Source organism: Heptranchias perlo, chromosome 27, assembly GCF_035084215.1.
Source record: "Heptranchias perlo isolate sHepPer1 chromosome 27, sHepPer1.hap1, whole genome shotgun sequence".
Lineage (NCBI taxonomy): Eukaryota > Metazoa > Chordata > Chondrichthyes > Hexanchiformes > Hexanchidae > Heptranchias > Heptranchias perlo.
In genome coordinates, this window is record NC_090351.1 from 12,821,148 (window position 1) to 12,846,643 (window position 25,496).

At 42.6% G+C, this 25,496-nt stretch overlaps 1 protein-coding gene across 1 annotated transcript in view; it reads right to left on the reverse strand.

Annotated features, from left to right (window-relative positions):
* Positions 1-25,496, reverse strand: part of LOC137344411 (T-complex protein 11-like protein 1) — a 40,461-nt gene that overhangs the window by 13,944 nt on the left and 1,021 nt on the right. Inside the window, exons 2-8 of the mRNA XM_068007355.1 lie at positions 21,900-22,098; positions 11,574-11,706; positions 9,514-9,634; positions 7,335-7,555; positions 5,533-5,669; positions 3,095-3,264; positions 599-780 (exon numbers count right to left, since the gene is read on the reverse strand). Coding sequence (XP_067863456.1) covers positions 599-780; positions 3,095-3,264; positions 5,533-5,669; positions 7,335-7,555; positions 9,514-9,634; positions 11,574-11,706; positions 21,900-22,053 — 1,118 coding nt within the window. The 5' untranslated portion in view covers positions 22,054-22,098. The remainder of the gene's footprint in view (positions 1-598; positions 781-3,094; positions 3,265-5,532; positions 5,670-7,334; positions 7,556-9,513; positions 9,635-11,573; positions 11,707-21,899; positions 22,099-25,496) is intronic.

Genomic DNA, 25,496 nt, shown 5'->3' on the forward strand with positions numbered 1-25,496 from the left:
CCATGGCTGGAGACAGTCAGACTGAACACTGAGCCCTATGGCTGGAGACAGTCAGACTGAACACTGAGCCCTATGGCTGGAGACAGTCAGGCTGAACACCGAGTCCCATGGCTTGAGAAGGCGAGGCTAAATAGTCCAAGCTTGGAAGTGTTCCTTTACACAGAGGGTGATTGACAGCTATAATAGGTTGTTTGGAGGTGTGTTTGAGGCCAGGACTGGACATTTAAAAGGCAGTTCAATGCTGAAAGGGAAAGGCTGTAGAGCTGGTATTCTGGAAAGATGAGATCAAATGGGGCAAAAGAGCTTTCTTCATTGAAACCTACCTTGTGATTATAACTCAAGAAGGCAAGACAAGAACTAGAGAAGCTGTGCATTATGTTGTCAGCCTTCTGCAGTTATAGCGAGATACTGAACCACACAGGTGTTTGTCTACTCTCTCACAGCTGGAAGTTGATTTGCACTGTGCAATATTTGCACCTGTGTATACTGAAGGAATAGAGTTGTAATTATAGCAAGTGTTGATAGATATGCTTCAAAATATTCTGCCTCCGCTGCTGCTTCCTGTTTCCTGGAGACACAGGTGGTCAGATTAACTTACTTGCAATTCAGCCCATCCAACAGGACACAAGTCACCTGCTTTAGTTTATCTACAAACCCAGGCAAACCAAAAATGGCTGCTCCCACTGCATTACTGGTTACCAAAAGGACGGAAGCCACCAGAGTCAGCTGATCGAGTCTCTGCTGCAGCTGCTGCAGACGTGATCTGTCCATCAGCACAGTCTGTAATGAGGGGGAAAAAAAACACAGCGTTGGTTCATGGTGTCTGTCAGCAGAAAGGCTACAGCATTCAGTCAATCAGTGCTGGACAGCGGGAACATCTGATGAATGAGAGCTCATTTAAAGTGTCAAGTCAGTTCAAACTAAATCCGGCAGATAATGATTCCTTGTCCTTGGTGAGTTAGCGGAACTCAGCCAGCACTGCAGTTGCATCTGCTAGAATTGACCCCAGCAGACTTTGGCCTATGGGGACATGGCGGGGAGGAAAGCCAGCAAACGTTCCCATACCTGATTGCAATTGAGTGACCTCTGCTGGACAGCATGCGGGTGTGAATGTCGGGATTGGATTTGGCTGTGATCTTGGCCATGGTTGAATAGCTCACTAAAACTCATGGTGTAGACACGAATGGCCACTTGCTCACAGTACCTAAAGGCTGGCAGCGCCCAGGAACTGTACTGCAGCAAAGGTCAGCACCCTCAGGAAAGGAAGGGCGATAAGAGCAAAAGAAAAACCCTGACCTGATAATAGTGTTCGTCCCTCCTAAATTTGTCCCTGTGATAACTGAAGGTTTTGCCATCTTTGGGAAAAATAAACACATTCTGACTTCTCCAAACCCAGAGCAGTGGTTGGCTGTGCTCACTTTTATTTTCAAAACAACTTTCTCTTTTAGAAACAGTGATGATGAGCAGGTTCCTGGATTGTGATTGGACTTCAAATGTATCTTGGGGTCAGTTTTTCTGTGAATTTTCCTCCCTTCATTTTAATACTTTTCTTCCACTCCCAGTGCGTTGCCCCTCCCCCACTGCACCACTGGGAATGACAGAGTATTTGATTTTGGTGCCTCTGTACATGTGGGATGGGATCGCAACCTGACAAAACTGGCGAGGAGCAAATAATATTAAGTTTCATTTCTGTAGGTGTAGGCAGATGCGAAGTTAGCTCCAGGAATGATCCAGTTTCAGATGCAGACAGTGCCATTTATTTTCTGTTAATAACCGACTTGAAGCAACCCTATCATCAAAATAAACCTGAATTTTACTTTTTGTAATGACTATTTTGAATTAAAATTGTGGAGGAATAATCTGCAAGAGACCAACAGTTTATCAGTACCTCATGACAGGGGATCAGGAAACCCATTCTCAGCCACTGAACCTTGGATTGAGTCTCAGCATCAGGAATACTTTCAAAAGTCAATTGTTAAACAGAATCTATTTTATTTCTCTCTATTTGTTTATTTTTTTGATTGCCGATGGCCTTTGGGAGAAATTGTGCAGAAGGAGTAATGGAACCTGACAGTATGACCAGAGCTGGCCTCACACTTTCAACAACCGCAAAAGTCTTGGGCCCCTTTCAACTTTGATCAGCAAACATAGGACTTTTTTCTATGCAATTGCCAGGTTCCTCTATGTTGTTCAGGAGACTAGTCCACCGCTCGGTCTGACTCTACCCGGATGCGTCTTCTCTGTCTCTTCCTGAATCTGCCACCATGAAACACATCAACTTGCTGGTTTCATGGATAGAAAGTAGAGGGGGCACTGACTGCTGATAGGAATTAAGTACAAGGCCATGGCAATGGCAGACTATGACTGGGTAGAGGAGGAGGGATGGGCACAGTTATGTCACTATCATGACAAATTGGGTCCACACACAAACCAATTAACCAATAGGACTGAGACTGCTCTACAAAAACCAAGTACACCCTTCTCTTTACATTTCCGTGTTGGTGCACAGCTGAAGTTAATATGTGTGCTCGCACAGTAATGTGGAACCATTGGGACATGTCAACTGCATGTGACCGGGGTCAAAGAGATTGCAAGTGAGAGGCAAGTGAAGACCTGCAGAGGTGTGAATGAGGAAGAAAGAAAAAATCGGAGGAATTAACTAGCACAGCCCACCCACAGAGTGAGACTGTATGCAACCACATTGGCAGCATTGGCCTAAGGCTGGCAGTGAACTTAAAATAACACAATCATTCAATAACATGATTGTCTATTGATATTAATTCAGTCCCTTTGCACTGTATGATTCAGTATCCTCTGTTAATTAAAAGTTATTGTGACTAATTTAATTGATCTTGGCACACTTAAGACTGAAATGTAGTGGTGGCATATAAGGTACTTCAGCTGAGTCCGTGAAGGCACTTTATTCATCACGCCAGTCTTGTGGTTGCTCGCCCTTCTTGAGGGAACTTGCCCTCTTGCAGCACGGAGCAGGCTATCCACATACACAACATGGGAACAACTATGAGTAATAGGCACAGCACTCTTAAACACGTTCAAATGGGCACTTCCCACTCACTGATGACTCGGAGCTTACCTCTGGATAAGTGTCGCCGTCATGGTCCCATTTCAGCAAGTTCATGTAGCCTTGATTCAGCACCACTGTTGGGCTCACCACTGCTGGACGGTTGCCTTGAGATGGTGAGACTGAATTGGCAGTTTTTTTAGCTGCTGCCTTCAGCCATGCAGTTGTGTGCTCCAGGGCATCTGAGAAATGGGAAATGGAAGAAGGTAAATATGACTGTTTGGTGTAGAAACTACTGTTGCATTAAGGGTCTCTCACTGGCTCAGTTGATAAAGGCAACAACTAAGTGAGCCAAATGGACCAAAAGGTTCCTGGTTTGATTCCTGACCTGTGAAGAGTTAGCTAATTTCAACCAGAGTGGTAGTGGTGTGTACAGACACCGCGGTGCCCACTCCCCTGGGATTCAGCCGTCTAGGCCCTAAACTCTGGAAATCCCTCCCTAAACCTCTCTGCCTCCCTCTCCTCCTTTACGACACTCCTTAAAACCTACCTCTTTGACCAAGCTTTTAGTTACCTGTCCTACTATCTCCTTATGTGGCTCCGTGTCCAATTTGTTTTGATAATCGTCCCTGCGATGCACCTTGGGAGGTGGCGCTATATAAATGCAAGTTGTTGATGTATGAGTTAACACATTTGTATGTCATTCTTGTGTTATTTTGCCGGAGGTGTTGACTCATTTAAAATAAACAGGTTTAATGCCTGCATTAAAAAGCAGACAGATGAATGTCCTACAAACATGCTAAGTACCACCGACAGTAATTGAGGCTTTTGTATGAATATGTAACTGCACGCTCTCACTTTAGCCTCTCGACTGCATAGATACTGCCCTAGGTTTCAACAAAAGATCAGTAAGCTGTGCGCCGTTTCCAATTTCTCTGCAGTCTTTAGGAAGCTGCCACAACCGCTGGTCTGGTTCACAGTGGAACAAGAGGGATTCCCACTTTGTGATTCCTCGCGTGCCGAGTCTCAGCCTCGGGTTGCGCTGGCAGAGGGGGCAAAGTTGAGGCAAGGCCAGACACTTCCAATGGGAAGGAGAAAATTAAGGGAGTTGCCCTTTAGTAACCAGCATCAAAGAGGCACCAGAGAAGGCTGCCCGCCACTCCCCTGAGGTGGGGAACGAGGTGTGCGCATTACATGTGCCCTGGGGAGACCAACAAAAGAGCGAATCGTTTTTTATCTGAGGCTAGAAGTGTATAATTTTCTGTAGCCTGTGCTACCACAAATGTGTTGGACCATGAATAAGGTGTAACACACCCTTCTTATTTAGGCCCTGCCCATGTCAGCATGTGGAAACTGGATAGAGTTTCAGCACGTTCAGTATGTATACTGGAGTAAACCTCAGGGCTTCTTCGTTTGAGAAGTGAAACACTTTCACTTTTGAACATGGGCGTTTCTGTCACACCCTAGCCGCAAGTATTATCTTCTGTCCATTTGTAATGTTGTGTCTCAGATCTACAAACAATTTTAAATCCATAGTGTCCTTGGGAAAAAAATGGAACAGTGCAATGTTGTTTGGGGTGCATTTTCCTTTTTTAGGTGGTGAGCCGGGGGATGTTGGAATTGACCTGAAGGTCATGAATCCTTATAATGATTTTAGTCCTGACGGTCAAGAGCAATTTAAGCCCATGTGAACCAAACTTTAAGGCGCAGTCTAGAGTGTGAAGCCTTAGCTCATACATCACCTTTATGACTGCTTCCCTTGATGCCTTTCATTTTATTTATTTTTGTGTGAGAGGTTGGGGGTGGAGTAATAGCAAATTTAAAAGCTGTATTTTCTGAACTGTGCTTGGTCTATTCTTAACCGTCCACAAAATGATTGTATTTAACTCTTCTCTGGGGAGGGAGGAATCACTTTAGCTGCAATATATGGAGCAACACTGTAAATGCAGTCAGGAATAGCATGTTAACAATTTCTTTGTAAATAGCTACCAGAGCAATTCTTCACCCCCCTCCCCCTCCCCATCCTCATGTCTGCCCTCTCCCTTTATTTTAAGCACATCACTTCCAGCTTCCTCAATTCTCTGCGTTAATTCTCATTAGTTCCTGCAGTTTATCTTCTCACTGTCTTTTCTGAAGCTTTAGTTCTTCTTACTCCTGGGTCTTCACATTTTCACAGTTATACTGGCCATTTCCCCCAGTCCCTCCTCTTCCCAGCTTTACAAAAGGTGTCACACTTGAATCTGAAGGTCCTCTACGGGTGTCTACCAGGGGTTCTATCTACATCTGGATTCCTTGCTGCCACCGAAACACGCAGCAATAAAATTCGGTAAAAGTAGCAAATACGGCCCAGTGCATCAATCTTGAACAGTGTACTGCAAGTGTCCCGTTTAGACAAACAACCACATGCCGAAAGCTGTATGCCACACTTGTGAACTCATTCTCTACAGGAACGGTTCCGTTGCACCTGTTAAGGTCAGGCCGAGCGATGACCGTTTCACTGAGTTGCTTACTGGGCTGTTTGTTGAGGAACTCCTGGAACTTGCTGCGCTCGTACTGGATGGACTGTTGTTGTAGGTGCGGTTTCAAGGTCTGAATGGTAAAGTTCACCATGTCGATCTTCATCAGGTCAAGCACACAGAAGATCTCCCTAAGAGAAGGTAAAACCAGACTAACGATTTTAATCCCATCTTGACGATATAGGCTATTTTACTCTGATATGGTTGCACAGGAGCAGGGTGACTAACTGCAGAGAGACCAAATAAACTTGTGGGATACTTCAGTGGGTGATCACCGAAACATATTTAAAAGTGAATGCATGGAACAAACAGAAGAGGCCACTGGTGGTTTGTTAAGAAGTTTTATTGTCAAAGTTTAACATATGTCAGTGGTGTAAAAAGTAATTATGAGTCTCTGACCTAATCAATTGATTTAGATGGCTTATACAGAGAATAATGCTTATCTGGGAGTGATTATTAGGCAGCAATCCCAATTTATAAACTGTGTGGATATACGTTGAGTGGTTTATAATCATCATCTGAAGAGATGATCCAGAAGGGATTTCAGCTGGAAATAGTAGAACGAGAAAACACGGCCAGTGTTTAAAGGGGGGGTAAATTCAAAACAAATCTGTGGAAACATTATTTCAGTGAGTGAGTGGTAAATCTATAGAACAGGCCTATTGGGAGACGTTGGAAGCAGATAATATTGATTCATTCAAATGCAAATTAGATTTCTTTCAGAAAATAATATTGTGGGATACAGTATGAGTAATTTGAGACATGAAATATAGTAAGTGTAGCATACCCGGGAGGAACAGGTGACTTTGGACCTCTGGCTCCCAAAGTTCTCCACCACTGGGACTTTTCTTGCCTCATATCTGGGTCTGTTGTAGACTAATCGATAGAGACTGATTGCTATGATTAGTCAATAACTCCATTATCATTGTATCATGGGACTACCAGGATGGTAGAAGGCGAACTAGATGGACCTCAGTCATTTTGTCTAGCAATTCCTACGTTCCCTTGGAAATTGTCCCCTTGGTACTAGGGAAAATTCTAGAATTGATTGTTAAGGACAATCTGGTTGAAGATTGAGGGAGATATAAACAAATTGGCAAGAGCTTTATAAAGTGGGAGTCACGCCTGACTAATTTAACAGAATTTTGTTTTAAAGTAACCAAAGATGTAGAAGGGGTGACAGTGTAGATGTGGTTTACTTGGCTGTTAAGTAAGGCTTTTAAGGTTTTTCATACAAAACTAGTTAGGAAAATAAACAGGCCTAGTATTTGCAGCATAAGATGAGTCAAATCATGGCTGAGCATTAGGAAACAAAAGGTCTGTGTAAATGGTAAGGATTCTAGTTGAAGGAATATGATGAGTGTGGTCTTGCAGGGATTGGTGATAGAACCAATACACTTCGACATTTTCATAAATGATGGGTGCAAAGACATGCAGTCGGTGATGCAAAATAAGCAGGGGGATTGCAAGATTAATGGGAAAACACTGACAAAAATAAATCAGGAAAGCGATCTGGGAGTCACAGCAGATAAATCCGTCACATCAAACTAATTCCTGGCTCCTGTCAAGAAAGCAAATGGAATGCTGGGTTCTATAAAAAAAGGAATGAAGCATAGATCGAAGGGGGTTATCCTACCTCTGTAACTTTTAATGTAAAAAAGTTAGCAGCAATTTGGGTACATCTCACAAATACTATCTTTGTGAATCTTTCCAGGAGTATTGCTTCAGACTCCATTTGACTCTGGTGGGACAGTACAATATCATGCCCTCACACCCACTCCCCTCTCCAAACATACCTGAAGAGTGATACAGTCTCCGTGAGGCCTTTCAGTTTCTTAATCTCTTCGTCCCTGACTGGCGCACACAGATTTGCCATCATGCTTATGATGAAGCCGGCTAAGCGCTGGATGTCCAGTGCGTTGTGCTTGGCCTGCTGCTGGATCAGCTCCATGTCCAGCACCTCACTGATCTGTGTCCGCAAACGGGTGTGACCAGGAAGCAGGAGAGAAAACAGTGACTAGAGAGAACAAAAACCAACAATGAATGAGTGAGATTCGGTTCAGACCATCAGCTCTACTCCCATCTGCCTCATTTACTCTTATGCTAAATTCCAAGATCTGGAGTTCATGGATCCAACTGTGAAGAATTCATACCTTGTAACAGCTTAGCCTAGCAATAATTGTGTGAAGATCTGGTCTCTTGATTAAATGGTTTATACATTCTGCACTCAATATAACGTGGTCCTCAAGAACCAAGTGTGTTGTGTGTTCTAAAGGAAATGCTTGCCAGAATCAATTATTTTTTATGGATAATCCTAGCTGAAGTGCAAAGGCCCACAGTGCAGGACAAGACCCAAAATGAAAACAGCGGGAGAGAAAATGAAGTAGCCATGGTTAGATGATGCAAGCTTGGGTTGTATGGCCTTGTAGATTGTTGAAGGAAGAGAAGACTGCGGGATGTAAGGACTTGTACAATTTGAGGTTCTGAGAAAGAATGATTTAGAATTGAAGATGGTGTCTTTATTGCTGTCCTGAAGAAGTATTAAACAACCTGCCCTGAATGGCAGTCCTTTGGTCTTGCCTTAGGTTCCCTCCTGCTACAAGCTGGCTTATCTCATTTGCAAGTGCCCAGTACATCCTTGCTATGGATCAACATGACACCGTGAAGTATTAAGATGCCAGACGTGAAATAACTGGACCAGGACAGCCAGAGAAACAGACTGGTGAAATTCATGTACGAACGCTTAATGTGCTTGTGCCACATTCCTGTATTGAAACACACACATGGGTGAAAACAATACAATACTAGCACATTAAATGTTCCTATGTGAGCTTCACCGATCGGAATATCTATCCTTGTATTCTTTATAAATCTGCAACTGAAAAGGAGACGACTTTAAATTTGCTTCTGATACCTTTATTCCTTGCTGTAGTTTCTTTACAATTCCGTTTGAATTCTCCTAGATAGCTTTTATGAAGCTAAATGAATTGGGGGGCTAATATTCAGCATGGCCACCATCTCTGACTTGGATGTTTAGGAGCAGGCTGAAATGAATTTGAGGCTGTGTTCAGTGGGTTCTGATCACTTTCTTGTTAAAAGCAGAGAAAATCTCATGTAGTTGCTTTGGTAGAAAATATCTGTGGTAGTTCTAGAAAATTCCACTTGCAAACTATGCTGGCCCACTTAGTTTTCAACTTGGTCAAAGCTGAAAGATAAAGCAATTTTCCAGCTTTTAAATGATTTTGCTGCAATTACCCCTCTGTCTCGCTCTCCTTCACCATTCCTCTCTCAGACCCTTCGCAGAGTGTTGCTCTTTCTAGCCCCTTTGACTAATTCCTTTCCTATACCAGAATCTGTATGTAGTCCTTTTCCAGAGTAACTTCCTCTGGACTTATCACAGACCCTGGAGTTCCGTGGGGGAGGGGACCGATTGTCCCACTGTCCTGCCGTAAGGTGAGAGATCGGCAAAACCCCCAGAGAAGCAGCTTAAAGGGCTGAAAACTCAATTGTTGCCGCTTCCCTGGTGGTTTCGCTGGACTCCCACCGAAGCCACGGCAGGACATCGGGACAGCCCCTGCTGAAATTTAGGGCCAGAGTTTCTGGAGAGCGAAGAGTCAATTTAGTGGTTTATGAAGTAACCCTAATTGCCAAGACATGAGCAACTTTTAAAATATTTTCTAACCCTAGTGCAAGGGTAAACATGGATTTGGCAGTTTTACTGCATACATCACCAATTTGGCACAACACTGAAGGGTTTATGGAGTCACTCCATGATACAGACTGACTCATTGACAGATGAACAGCAAATGTGGATGATGCTGTAATGATGTAAACAGAAGCCTTAAAGTTTCAGTGTTCAATTCCAACCTATCTTGCCCAAGGAAGAGAAGTGAGATCTGGGCCAATTAACTTAGCACACGTTTGATTTGGTCCAGTCCGGCCTGAACTGGACCTCAGGCTATCTCTAACCCTCACCTCTTTAACTTCCTGCACCAGTTTGATGGCCTGCGAGTACTGTGGTGGTGTCTCGTTTAACTGGGCCTGCAGGCTATCCCAGAATGCTTTGTGCACAATCTCCTTCACTCTTCTTTCCAAACTGTGAAAGAAATGGACAGATGTTTAATGGAAAATCTCCCTGTGACCGTGCCTCAAGAGGTGCCAGATGTGTAAGAAAGGAAGAATTTGAATTTATATAGCGTCTTATCACATCTTCAGGGTGTCCAAAAAGCACTTGACAGCCAAAGTATTACTTTTTCAAGTGTACCCACTACTAGTACCAGACAGAGAAGGATTACATGTGGTTTGTCTGATGGTCTGTTTGTTCACTGGCTGTCATCCATTCCTCTCCATTTATTTATTTCTCTCCACAACTACTCCTCCCCCTTTTAGTTATTTCAAATCCCAGCCAACTCTTGTCACTGCAATTTTTAAAAGTTTATTTCTACCAGCTCTACGTTTATTATTTCAAAGCTCAGTCTCTCATTTATTTCCTCTTTCCCACCTCGCCTGTCCTATTTATTTTATTCATTCATTTTGCCCTTCCTTATTTATTTTTCTTTTTTTACATTCTTCCTGGATCCTCAACACATTCATCCATCACCAACCAATTACATGGGAGACCCAATCCATTCAACTCCATCGGCAACACCTCATCAACTCTACTAAATGATGGAGCCAATTGATGCAGCCAGAGCACCGTGCCACTGACCCTGCGTACACGGTGAGCTGATCTCACCAGATAAAGTGAGATGTTGCATGTTTCAGTGGCACCCAGGCACATGTTATTGGGAGTGCCCAGGCCACATTGTTGGGAGTCAGCAGCCAGTAAAGGGCTGCTGGCTGCCCATTATGTTCAAGGCCCATTGTGCTCACTTTCCTGGTGGGGTGGGCACCGGGCACATAGTGGGGGAGGTAAGGGGCACGGACTGGCACCAAGCAAGGGGGACAGGAGGGCCAGGGGCATTGGAAACAAAGGGCAAGGGTGCCTGAGTTGTATTTTTTTAATGGAAAGTAGCCACCCTTTCAGCACCTGTTCCTAAGTGGACGTTGGGTAGCTGGAGCATTGTTTAGGCACTTCAGCTTCTTCATGGGGGTGGCTGTCTTTCATTTAGTCAGGAGACTAATAAGCTTATGTGTAGGCTCTCAGCCCTCCTTGTGCTCGCCACTTGCGTTGGGATGTGCCGAGTTGTTGGCTTGAGGCCGATTTTCCAGGGATTTTCAATCACCTGTATAACAACATATGTACTGTACCACTCCTATTGTTATAAACCAACATATCATGACTGTCAATCTGACTTACCATGTGCAGTGCGACGGGAGATTGACTAGATTCTATCACATTATAATAACTTTGTCAGCGCAACTTCCTGTCCGTCACACTTAGGATGTCACATGCCATACTAATGCAAATTTTTGTGATACACTTGGGAAAGAAAGATATATTGAAAAAAGGGCTACCATTGTACAGAAAAACTCTCCAGCAACAGAAAATACCTTAGCCACAATGTCTGCAGACCTTTAATTAACCCAGTGTTTACTTAACATCAATTAGACTTTTTAGCCTTAAAGGGATTTTGCACTTTAGTAGCAGGATAATACATTAGGCTAGAAATTCTAATTAAGCTACAACTGGTTAGTGCAGTGACTTAGACACTGACCTACTGGCTCAACAGTGAGTGCCTCCAAGATACTATACTCGGGCATATTACAACCAAGCTTGATACTGTCCTAATCCGACTCCAAACACTTGCATTTCCAGTAGTAGTTGTCAGATAGCAATCAGGGATGGGAGCCATGTCTGATTTTTCCACCGCACCCCCTCCCCCCTCCTATCTTGGGGGTGCTGAGGCCAAGCGTATTAACCCTACTGTCAACCCTAGCTGAGATCAGCCAACTGAGGATTAACCTGAGATCTTCCTGGTCCGAATGGCTCAGTTACTCAGTTGATAAACTCACTGATCCATTGGGGGAAGCACATGAATAATTTAATTAAGCAACTAAACTCAGTAAATTAGGCCTTTATTCGGTTTGCTTACCTGTTCTGAGGAGATTCCATCTGCTGGATCTGGAAGTTGCTGTTTATAACGATTTCATGAGCAATGGCCATGTTGGACACATCTCGGGCAGTCTCCATAACTTCAGTCATAGATATTAGTCTTCGAGGGCTGGCTGTGGAAGGGATACAATACAGACAGCATGTCTTTACTTTCAAAATGACCATGATAGATGTCCCTATACCTATAACATAATGACCAAGATGTATATCTCTATAATATCATGACCAAGACGTTTATCTCTATAATATAATGACCAAGACGTATATCTCTATAATATAATGACCAAGACGTATATCTCTATAATATAATGACCAAGACGTATATCTCTATAATATAATGACCAAGACGTTTATCTCTATAATATAATGACCAAGACGTATATCTCTATAATATAATGACCAAGACGTTTATCTCTATAATATAATGACCAAGACGTATATCTCTATAATATAATGACCAAGACGTTTATCTCTATAATATAATGACCAAAGACGTATATCTCTATAATATAATGACCAAGACGTATATCTCTATAATATAATGACCAAGACGTATATCTCTATAATATAATGACCAAGACGTTTATCTCTATAATATAATGACTAAGATGTATATCTCTATAATATTGAAACGAAACATTGATCATTTTCAAATTAAGAATTGAGGTTCTGCAGCGAATGCCAATAGGTCAATGGATAGCCTTTGGCCCTCCATTCACCATGATACACTGTAGCTGTCAATTTGCTCACCCACTCTCACAGCTCCACCTTTAATGCTCTTGTCCCCAACAAAACCTTCACTGTCTCCCATCCTGGTCATTCCCCCTGGTATGGACCCCATCTTTACTCAAGTCCAAGGGGTGCAGATTTGAGCATATCTGGCACACAACTGGATTAACCATCCATCGCCAGATCTGGCCAGATAATTGTGGAGAGCAAAGATAAACTCTGGCTTCTTCCTCTCCTATGTCCTCCCCGAGCTCATCTCCTCCATGACGCCACCTCCTGCTTCTTTCATACCGTATCCAATAATCTACTGAACACCTAACTTCTCTTCTTTGCTAATTGATGTTGTAAGTGATTCCCTCTTCTTAGGCAATTCCTCCCTTTCATCACTCTCCCCTTCAAAAAACCCACCTTGATCCCTCTGTCCTTGCAAACTAGCACTCCATCTCCAACCTCCCTTTCCTCTCCAAAGATCTCCTGAAAAATGACTTTTACTGATTCCACTGGTTCCAGCTGCCCTCCAGTACCTCAGCCAAGTGGACCTTCTTTATGTGTAGTCCTGGACAGTGAGTGGCAGCAGGCTATTTTGTTGTGGAGGGCATAACAGATGGTAGGAACAAATACTCTACCATTTGTTCCATTACTGTATCTTCTTTGAAGTACTTGGAAATCTGAGGATATCGCTTGTTCATCATAAACAGAATAAACATTCAATGTTGCTTTAAAGGAATAGATATTGAATTCTGATCTGAGTTCTCTATCTCACCATTTTATATTTATATTCTGTGGCACCCATCTGTGCACACTCATTGGAAGAATTGAAAGAAGTCCCATCGTGTCAAATGGATAACCACTCCCATGTTTCCTGGAGTACAGGAAATTAAATTGGAGCAATTAGCAGTTGGATATATTGATGAGCAAATACCAATACATATCAAACTTTAAGTGATCAAATTCTGCATTGTTAGCTAGCATAGTTTATTAAATATTTCCTCACAAGTCTCAAATACAAGAACTTTACTTTAAATTCTCATCTGACACCATTTAGAAATCTTTCTACTGAGGATTATGGAAAGTGATTTGTTGCAGCAAATTACTTATTATTGGTTGGATCCACTTACAAACCAGCTTTTACACTCCCTTTGGGACTCTTTACACAGAAATTACAACATGGAAGAAAGCTGTTCAGCTCAACCAGTCTGTGTTGGTATTTATCCTCCACATGACCAGTGGTCCTAATCCTATGTGCCCACCCATATCCCTTTATTCCCCTTTCCTTCAACCATCTCTATAATCTATTCTTAAATGTTGACATGGTCTCTGCTTTGATCACTCACTGTGCTAGTACATTTCACAGTCTCACAACCCTCTGTGTAAAAAGGTTTCTCCTGCTCTTTGTCTTAAATTTTTAACATTTAATCTTATTTCTTTGTCCTCTTATTCTAAACCCCTCAATCATTGGAAACAGCCCATTCCTAGCTACTCTGTCCTATCCCTTCATAATTTTAAACACCTCCATCAAAACACCCCATAATCTCCACTGTTCCAATAAAAATATTACATTGAAAATACTGCCCAGTGGAACATGAGATCATTAAATAACAAAAGCAGTTCAAGGAAAAGCAACTGCCCTAATGGAATCATGCTTGAGTTGAAGAAGTCTTGTCTGAGGAACTAGCTGGTCACTCACTCTTCCACTTCAACAATGCCCATTTACTGATGTTGACCCATCCATGTGTAAAGCAGCATCCCTCCACACAACAGAGATCTGAGTCACACCCTGGGAACCTTAGTCCAGTATCCTTACTGTTAGTCATGTTAAACTCATAGACACCATACTGACTGAGAGGGTGCTCCTATATCTCAATGACAACAACCTTCTATCTGGTTCCACAGAAAATTAGTCAACTAATGATGCTCTCAAACTCATGGTAAACAGTCATTCTCTGGATGCCCAGGAGGAAGTCTGATGCCCATTCAGAGCATTCAACAGGACATTGTAGTTGGGCAGCGAATGATACCAAGCGCAGTAAGTGTAGAAATTTGCAGGGTTTGTTGCAAGTTGTTGCATAACATAAAATAATTTGTCCAACTGATGGTTAAGGAGTTAACTGAGCAGATTCTATTGCACAACAATGGAAACTGTATTCATCCAAATTGCCACACAATCCTGAATGTTTAAAGGGAGATTTTTATATCCTTTCCTTCTGTCTTAGTATTCCTTTGTTTTAAGCTTTATACTACAAGTCAAAAAAAAATACTCAAGAGTAGACACTTTGTTTAGGATTTCCTGTTCAGTGAGATCATGCAGAACTAAGTCGTCTCCAGTAATGACAGGTATTGGGACAATAGAGGGCTGTGAGCAGCATTCCTAATTCATGATGCCATTGTAGAGCACGCTCGCAAAGATGGGATTCCGTGCCAAACGTCTGCTTCCAGCTGCCTCTCCACTACTACAGTAAGAATAGAGACAACCAGTAAAATGTACAGGTGAAAGTTCTTGTTTGTTAATTTCAGTATTATCTGGAATTCAGATAGATGATTTCTATTTTAAGCAAAAGGCAATAGGCCCTCTCTCCCTAGTCCAGCAGAACATGCTACATTCACACAGCTATTTGCTTGACACTGAATAGCAAGACTGTAAAACAGCCAGTCACTACCCATAACCAGGGACAAAATTCATGCCTGTTGCCTGTTTTATCTAATGAATAGGTAGAGACTCTGAAGTTGACATAATTAGAAAGTAACCTTATTTTGAGCACCGATAAAGCTTTTCAAATCAATTCAATATGCCAGGTGATGATGACATTAAAGAAATGAACATTCCCCCACCCCCTGAATAAAAATTGTGTTAAATTGACATGTTATGATCTGTGAGAGCTGCCCTTCATCTGCTCCTGGATGTCTAGACAGCGGCTGCCTAGAAATGCACAGCTGAGTGTGATCGTAATCATGGCACTGACTGGACGTGTTAGTGGGATGCTATTTATTGCTTGGCTGATATGGGTCCAATTGCCACAGGTTTAGTCTCTAGGTTCCCATTTCACAGTTAAAGGCAACTTGCACAATTCCTCCTGTTCAAAAAGAATGGAGCTTAAAAATAGATCTTCTCCGCCACAGACGACCCATTGCCATTCAGCGCCTGTTGACAAACCTCTTTATACCTGGGTAGGGGCAAGGGGAGGGATAACCACAAATGTGTATCAGCCTAAGATCTATGCTTGAGCTGGATTCAAATAGTATTTGTATGTTTCAAAACAAATTTAGTGGTCAACAACAAGAACATTTTAAATTGTGAAAACATCGGATTTTGTGACAGGATTCTGAGATGTAAATGATTATGTTGGGAACTGAGTGTCTTTACGTTGTTACATGCCACAGCGTACTGGACACTACAATCTGTGTTGTATATTTAAATATCAATACATGTCCAGGCAGTAACAACTTGGGGTTCAGATGCAAAACTATTTCAGTTCTCTGCTCGCAATTTATGATGCCTTAATTTTATTAACTTGTAATAGAAAGAACTTGCATTTATATAGCGCCTTTCACAACCTCAGGAAGTTCCAAAGCGCTTCGCAGCCAATGGAGTACTTTTTAAGTGCGGTCACTGTTGTCATATAGGAAACGTGGCAGCCAATTTGTGCACAGCAAGGACCCACAAACAGCATTGAGATAAATAACTGTGTTAGTGGTATTGGTTGAGAGATAAGTATTGGCCAGGACACTGGGAGAACTCCCCTGCTCTTCTATGAATAGTGCACATACATTTAGCCACATACTACCCCATGCAGAAGTGAGATAAAGACAGAAAATGCTGGAAATGCACAGCAGGTCAGTCAACATCAAAGTTTTGAATGGGACTTTGTGAGTTTATGTGATGGATAGTGAGGCCTACCAGAAAAAGGTACAGATATGAATTACCAAATTGTTGGTTCAACCTATTAGTAACAGGGGTTTTGTTTCAAGGAAATGCAGCACTGTCAAACTGTCCAGAGCCCTTGTAGTAGCTGCTGGTTTCTGTGACTGATGGTTATTTCTGCTCCTCCCCTCTATTCGCAAACCAGTTTTCTTTTTATCTGCATCTTAAGACAATCATCTGTACAAATACACTAGAAATACAGAGGGGAAAAAAGAAAAGACAATTCAGTTGTGATTTTTTTTTCCTTTGTGTGTTAAAAGTGAGGGATGTAATTGCACTAATTGTCTTTATCTTGCAACATTCCCACCTCCTCGTCTCTCCTCTCCTAAAACCACTGACTTCTTCTGGGTATCCCTCCGGTACCACTCCAAGTGCCCACTCTTCATGTGTGAGCCTCAACAGTGAGCATCGGCCAGCTATTTAATCCTGGAGGGAGTCACAGCTGAACCCCTTGCTACTATCACCTCACATTCACATGTATGTACTTTCCAGCAATGGTCATTAGATATCAGGAGTGGGTACACTGGCTATTGATCCTGTTGCTAGTCTCAGGGCAGAGTCCAGTAGCACTGCAACTCCGTTCCTCATTGAGATCAGGTCACTCTGTGCAGACCTAGAATTGAAGCCGGGACTTTGTGGACTGTATGTGGTGGGCAGAGAATCTACTTACAAGCTTGTAGAACCATAGAATCTTACAACACAAAAGGAGGCTATTTGGCCCATCATGCCTGTGCTGGCTCTTTGAAAGAGCTATCCAATTAGTCCCACTCCCCCACTCTTTGCCGATAGCCCTGCAAGTTTTTCCTTTTCAAGTATATATCCAATTCCCTTTTGAAAGTTACCTTTGAATTTGCATTCACCACCCTTTCAGGCAGTGCATTACAGATCACAACAACTTGCTGTGTAAAAAAATTCCCCTCATTTCCCCTCCGGCTCTTTTGCCAATTATCTAATCTGTGTCCTCTGGTTACTGACCCTCTTGCCAGTGGAAACATTTCCACCTGATTTACTTTATCAAAACCCTTCATAATTTTGAAGGCCTGTATTAAATATCCCCATAACCTTGTGGAACCCTTTTTCACTTTGGGTACCTACTGTCAGCACCAAGAACTCCCAAGTCAGGTATAACATAGGTCAGATGCAGAGTAAAACTCAATCTACTCTTCTCCAATATTGTCTTGAACCCCCATCTCAGAAGCATACAGTAGCATTTTTGCCAATTCTCTCGCCGCTCTGCCAATGGGAAAACATCCATTTCCAGCATCCTTGAAGTCTCGCTGAATAAGAGTACCAATTTACAGCCATTTTGTGGTATGGACTCGTATCCATTGTGAACCGAGTTGTGTTTGCCATAAATCTGTTTCACAAAGGAGCCTTTACAATTGGCAGAAAGATGAGACTTTGATTCCTTCTCTATGGACTGAATTGGAACCCAGATTCCAGCAGTAAAAAACAGTGCATGATCCACTGTGCCACCTACCCCCATTAAATCCAGTTTACTTTTGAAGCTATTTAGCTAACAATCTGTATCAATTTATCAGAAGTGCTGAACCAACATTTATTCGTTCTTAGTTAAGTCGGTACGTGAGTTGACATACGATTTGTTATAATATGGCACCAAGGCAGCACACACCAAAATAGAATCATAGAAATTTCAATACAGGAGGAGGATATTCTGCCCATTGTGCCTGTACTGGTGCTAGCTGCCCCATCCAAGCCGACCAGTGGAAATAATCTTTCACTATTAACTCTAACTCTCTCAAACATGCTGGGATGCAGGACCATATTAATGATTTCCACCTCATGGCATGTTTCTGCCCCTGCCTTCAAGGTGAATCACAAAAGAAGGTTTTGGTGCCTCGGTGTATTGGGGGGGGGGGGGGGCAAAGAAGGGGAGGAAGGAAGGAGAAATCAGCAGGCAATTCACTCAAAGTCATTCTCATGCATACCTCCCAGCGACTGGCTCATGAGTGGCATTGAGTGCAAGTCTCAAGTCACCGTTCTGTTCTCTTGGCTTATAAAGAAAGCCAGCCTTGGGAGACCTAAAAGAGGATCAAAGTCAGGAGGGGGAGAATAATTAAGAAACTGGCCCACCACATCCACCTCTGAGATCATAAGCCTTTACAGACAGCAGGTTTGAATTGAGGTTCAAGTCGGATTGTTTGCTGCTTGAAACGAGGTCAACTATTTGGATCAGTTAGCTGGTCGGTCTGCAGGTTATCTTCAAGACTGGTTTTTATTAAGCCCTGCTTCATGCTCAGAACAGCCGGAGTGAGAAGATGGCTGTCATCCCACTTCAGTCACTGGATGCCCTCTGATGGCCTTCATTGATTACCTTAGATGTAGTTGTAATATCTGTCGTCTACTTTGCACTCCTGAGCCTGCAGCGTGCATCAGGCTTTATTTCCAAACTTCCGAGAGAACGTTGTTTTTTTAAATCAATCCTGTTTCTGGCCATTATATGGTTCTATGCGGCTTTACACATATAATTACTGTGGCCTTTCTCATAAGGTTCGAAGAAGTTTAGAAAGAAGCACCGGGTAGTTCCAGTGAACATTGCATGTATTGTAATGTGTGCAGACGTCTCAGCTTTTTCTTTTCAACAACAACTTGCATTTATATAACACCTTTAACGTAGTAAAACGACCCAAGGCGCTTCACAGGGGCATGATCAGACAAAATATGACACCAAGTCAAAGAAATGAGACTTTAGGACAGGTGACCAAATGCTTGGTCAAAGATGTAGGTTTTAAGCAGCATCTTAAAGGAGGCAAGCAAGGTGGAGAGGAGAAGAGGTTTGGGGAGGAAATTCCAGAGCTTATGGCCTTAATGGGCACAAAGATGTCAATTCCAAGGTGAGGAAAAAAGAGAAAGAATTTGCATTTATATAGCGTCTTTCACAATTTCAAGGTGTCTGAAAGCACTTCACACCTAGTTAAATTCTTTTGAAGTGTAGTCACTGTTGTAATGTAGGGCAACGCGGTAGTTAATTTGTGCAGAGCAAGGTTCCACAAACAGTGATGAGATAAAGGACCAGATAATCTGTTTTTGGTGGTGTTGGTAAGATAAAAACTGCAGGGCAGCTAGGCGCAGGTGGAGGCAGCCATATTTATTTGTTGAAAATCTGTGGGTGGAGCCGGCTACGAACTATACCAGCAGAAAGTCCCCATGTGACAATTTCTGGCATAAATGGAGCCAAGCAAAAAATAGGTTTTGGTGCGTCCAAGCTTTTAAAGCCTGTTTCTTCCTGCTCCTCCACACGCCCTTTGGACAATTCAGCTCCTGTTTGCTGCAATCAACAAGGTGTTCTATTTGTCAGACTGCAGTGCATTTTAAAGGGAAAAAACTAATTAATAGTTAAGGTGTCACACCTGTAATTGCCTTAAGTGAACACTCACACGCCTGATCTTGCCCCATGCAAACCTCAAAGGTATCCAGGCCTGCAACTATAGGGATCTCAGTCCTAAGGCCATGAGCAGATGGAGTTTCAAACAAATCTTAAGTCTGGTGGGAAACAGCTCCTTTCTTATTCTTTTGTAGTCTGTTTTTAAATCTTGATAATGTTTTCAAATACTTATAGAAATAATCATGTTTGGAAATCTCTTTCATGTTTTTGTGTAGCTTTGCACCCTGTCTGAAGGATTTTAGTTTCAGTTTTAAGCCTGCAATGATTACTCTGAAGCTTTTATAAGCTCCTAATTTTTGGCTGTGACTGAAAACTGTTATAGCAATTCTTCAGTTCTTGCTAATTATGCCAGAAAAATCTTGCTTCTGCAATGTACCATATATATCACTGTCCCTGTGTACGGCATGGTCTCTGTGTATATCATTGTCCCTGCATACATTACTGACTCTTTAGAAAGCACTCCCCTTGTGTACAGCATGGTTCCTGTGTACATCACTGTCCATGTGTACATTACTGTCTCTGTATACAGCACTGCCCCTGTGTACACCATGGTCCCTGTGTATATCACTGTCCCTGTGTATAGCATGAACCTTTTGTATATAACTTTTCATTAGTTATCTCTACATAAGGCTAATGGTAGCCTAAATGTTTTACATACCTGGATGAGATTCAGTGAACTGTTAAGTTTAATATATAAGCTTGTTAGAGGATGTTGGATTTGTGGAGTTAAATTAAACTTGTGAACCATCTACTCAGCCAGGCAGCAGCAGGGGCACTATAATTGCCCTCAGTCAGAGGCATAACAACTTGTAAAGAGTTCGGGACAACATTTGAAGCTGGGGAAGAATGGCACATAATGGATGTCAAAAATTTAGGGGGTGGGAACATGTGCCTTCATTTTCCCCACCCACCTCTTTCCCCAGTGGTTGCTCCCATGGCCTACCGCGGTGCTCCTGGGCTAGAGAGGGAGAAATCACATTGGGTTCCTGCTCCTGATCACTATCTAGTGACCATGCTTAAAAGTGGCCATGTGTGGACATTGAGTCAGGAGAATCAAGCTTGTCTGTGATGGTCCCATAGTTGAGCAGCCTGCCAGCATTAACTGTCTGGGCTTACACGTGAAGAAGGTTGCTGGCATCTGTGGAACTTTACTCCAGCATGAGTCAGCACCTTCAGGGGAGGAGGGTTTAAAAAAAACATTGTTAGGGGAAAATGAAAGCCAAGTAGTGCTGCCACACACTTCCATTGAGGTTACATATTGTTATCCATGCAACAGTCAAAGTCAGTTCAAAGGGGGAGGCAATATGAGGTCAGCAACTTTGCACAACCAGTTTGGACCTGTTTTGCTTAGCGACATGGAATGCTCGAACATCAACTTCGTAACAGTGACTGAGATTATGGAGCCAATAATGCAATGCCCTCTGCCATAGTGGCGACATGTGTTGGACACCAGATCCCCACATATTGGAGCACTGACGCCTGAGGCCTGTTCAATGCCTTGTTTGTCCAGCAGGGTATTAAATGCCCCCCCGAAGTGCCTGTGGCACTCAGAGCAGAGCACCTACCATGTGCTGGACTCATTATGGCCTCAAATTTAATTCAGATTAGGAGTCCTCCCCACAATATGGTTCGAGTGCCTGAGCTCAGCACGTGTTTAGAAAGGCTGCTTCAGGGGCGGCCCTGAAAAAATGGTCCACCCTTAGCCTTCAAAGGCCAATCTTTCAAAAGGGTAGTTGTGCCCCAAGCCTTTTAGGTCAGTTTAAAAAAAAACAACAGCACTTTGAGGAAAGCCAATAGTCCTTCAATAGCTGCTGGAATCCGACATTCTGACTCAATGGCGTTCCCATAGCATCTTGGGTTAAGTATAGGGAGAATATTTAAATAAGCATAATCAGGCGATGTCAGCTCAGTGGGCGATTTGTCATTAATTAACATATTAATATTCATTATTGCACATTTATATTCATTAATTATTTTCGTTATTATACATTAATAATATAAATATTTATTTGAATTTATTTATTGTGACTTTGGGTGACGTTGTAGGGATTGAAACAGGGCTCCTTTAAGACGCTTCTTATAACCTAACTTTTTCATCAAGCTTTTGGTCACCTGCCCTAATATCCCCTAATGTGGCTTGGTGTTAAGTTTTGTCTGATAACGCTCCTGTGAAGCACCTTTGGACGTTAAAGGCGCTATATAAATGCAAGTTGTTGTTGCTGCTGCCTGGTGAATGGTCACTTTGTACTTACAGCAGGAAATGTCAGGCTTGCGGAGGCCGGGCATGTCAGTGTTGGCATTTCCCCCAGCGGACTGGATATCATCGAGCAGAGCTCCTTTGTCCTCTTGTTCTTGACCTTTGTCACTGTTGCCTCTTGTGGGTAATTTGTCCTCACTGTTGGGCATTTTGTCTGTTTCTTTTTCCCCTCTAAAACCAGTTGGATAATAAATCTGTTGAAAAAAAAATGGCACATCTTTCAGAGTACTGCTGAGCAACACGGTGCCTGGGTTTCTGTGATACAATCAATGGGACTTTTCTAATTCCCTGCATTTTTAGTATTTTCACCTCAAGGACTGACACAGTTGCATCATAGGAGTCAAACTACGAAATCTCAGCTCTGTGTTGCAAAACTGGTTTTTAAAATCGTTTTCCAATCAATGAGGAACTTTCTGAAAAATAAATTGCTTGTGGTGTTGTACCACACCCACAATCCCTTGCATGTACCGAGGCCCATCTGCGGCCCTTCGCTTCCTGAGACCCTGGCAAGCTCTTAGTTCCAGCAGCAATGGCTGTAGTCCACACCCTGCTCCTGAAGGCGCAGACTCATCCCAGCTCCACTCGAGTCAAGCATGTTTGTGTAAAGTTTTTTTTACTTGGCGTGGAGTGAATCCTGCCTCGGAATTTGGGCACAAAATTCAATATTCCATTTCCTACCCAGAACTAATTTGAATTTTTTTGCCCAAATCAAGCAGTTAGCAGTAAAGATGCCTACTTAACCTGAAAAGAAAGAAAGAACTTGCATTTATATAGCGCCTTTCACCACCTCAGGACGTCCCAAAGTGCTTCACAGCCAATGAAGGACTTTTGAAGTCACTGTTGCAACGTGGGGAAAAGTAGCAGCCAATTAGCACACAGCAAGATCCCACAAACACAAAGACAGATTAAGGATTATTGGGACCCTGGACACCAAGAATATTTGGGGGTCCCTCCGCACCCCCCCCACCCCAGCACACAGCCCCCTGACCCCGATCCATTAAAACATAAATGTGAAATGCATGAAGAAATAGGCCCATAGAACGTTTACACGCTGCATTAATAATAAAGCAAATCATATCACAATATACTATGCTTAAATTAAACTAATCCAGTGGTTGTATGCAGTTTTTCTGTGTTATGGTGAGTTTTCACAGGCCCTGTAGGCCCTGCACAAACAACAATGAGGTAAATCAGCAGATCATCTGTTTTTGGTGATGTTGGTTGAGGGATAAATGTTGGCCTGGACACTGAGAGGTTTCCCTGGCTAAACTACTTTTACTAACTGATTATTTGTTATATTGTGTTCACTTTAGATTCAGCCAGTATGTTCTCACAGACGAACCATGTTCGCATGGAGCCCAACTGCACGTGGGTCTACTCTCAGTCTTTCATCTATTGGGTAAGCCTATGTATACGGGGCTCTTTCTACAGTCCCAAATATCTCACTGGTTACTCCTACCTCTTAAAAGCAGGAAGACAACAGAAGAAAAGCAAGTAAAAGCAATGTGCAGTTTAAAAAGATTAGGTTACATTGAAAATATGAGGAAATAAAGATGACAGGGTGAGCTTGAAGTGAACAGGTGAAGTTGCTGTTCCTTTATTACTGTAGAATTAATGTTTTTTTCAGCATGAGCTGATAAACAAAACTGGTTGGTCCAAGGAGACAGGAGTTTCCTTGAACCTATACATGTGTAAGGTTAACACTGCTCAGATTTAATCTCACAGGTAAGCACAAAGCAAGCGAGATGCAATTTTGAATTTTATAGTTTTTTTAAAAAAACAGATATTCTAAATTTGGAGTCGTTGGGTCTGAGCAACAAGTTCTGAATGATCTTTAATATATTTACCTATGTTATAGCAGCTCAGGAAAAAATAACTATATTCATAAATATTGGAATGTTAGCAGAAATTCAAAACATTCCTTTTGCTCTTAACTGTTTTAAAAGTACCTCCAGGAGATTGAGAGAACAACAATACAACAACTTAAATTTATATAGTGCCTTTAACTTAATAAAACATCCCAAGGTGCTTCACGGGAGCATTATCAGACAAAAATTTACACCAAGCCACATAAAGAGATACTAGGATAGGTGACCAAAAGCTTGTTTTTAAGGAGCATCTTTAAAGGAGGAGCGAGAGGTAGAGACAGACAGAGGTTTAGGGAGGGAAATCCAGAGCTTAGGGCCCAGGCAGCTGAAGGCACGGCTGCCAATGGTGGGACGATGAAAAATGGGGATTCGCAAGAGGCCAGATTTGGTACATTATATGGGGTTCATTTTAACCTAAGTCGCCAGGTGGGAAACAGACAGGATCGGGTGGAGCACCAGTTTTACACCCCGCCCAATATTACTCACCACTGACTTCAATGGGGAGTAAATTAGGCGGGTGTAAAACCAATGTTGCGCCCTATAGCTCCTGATTATACACAACAAATGGCCCTCAAATTCCAGGTCAGTTACACAACATTTACCAAAAAAAACTTTACATAAAAGACTCTGGTGTTTCTGCAGCATGCACTCAATAAGACAGCAATTCAAGTTCGATAACCCCTCTATCACCTATAATGCATGTCCGTGCTGACTTTCACCGTCTCCCCATCTCCCCGTGCATTGATTTTGAAATCCCTATCCTTCTTTATAAATCCCTCCATGGCCATTTCCCCAATTACCTCTGCAACTTCCTCCAGCCCCACATCCTCACTTGCTCCCTAGACTCTTCCAGCTCTGGCCATCTATTCCCCCTCCCCCTCACTCATTCTCTCCAACATTGATGGTTTCAGTCCACACGCCCCCTGCCAAGCCACATCTCTCTCCATTTTCAAAAATCTCCTCAAAACCCACCTCTCCAACTGTGACTTTGGCCACCTCCTCAACCCTCCTTCCAAACTCGTGCTCAGTGATAGTTTCTTGACTCTTCCCCCCCCACTCCCCCCCCCCCCCCCATGATTGTGATGTTTCACTACATTAAAGATGCTACAAGTGCACATTGTTATTGTTGAGATTGAGTATAAATGTCAAAGACCCACAAGTTTATGCAATGCTACAGATTATGGGGTGATTTCCTTTTCAATTGAGTTAATGAAACATTCAGACCTATCTCTTTTTTTATAATTCTTCCTTGTGTTTCATGATTTTTTCCCCCCTTTTCTCTCCTGAAGGTGTTGACCCATGCTGGAATACAGGTGCTCAGGCACCAGTCACCCTCCGATACCTAACCCAAGCAGCCATTCTTTATGTGTGAGTCTAAAGAGTGAATGCGGGCAGGCTATTCCACCTTGGGGACATCACAGTGAAGCCTAATCCTGTCCTCACCTGACATCCACACATGCAAGAAGCACTGGATGAGGGATCAGGAATTGGGATACAGTTCTCTCTTCCACTGCTCAGGGTTGCACTGGTAACATCTCCATACTGGCTCTATTTATCCTTGTAATGTTCAAAATTGGGTGCTGCATTGAGTCCCCTTATTAAATTCAGCACAAACCTGGAAATTCCAAAGATGGAACTGAGACCTAGCACTTGTAATTCTGAATTCTTTACAACAAACCGAATGGATTCTCTGTGTGCCGGGGAGAATTCCACACACCAGGGAC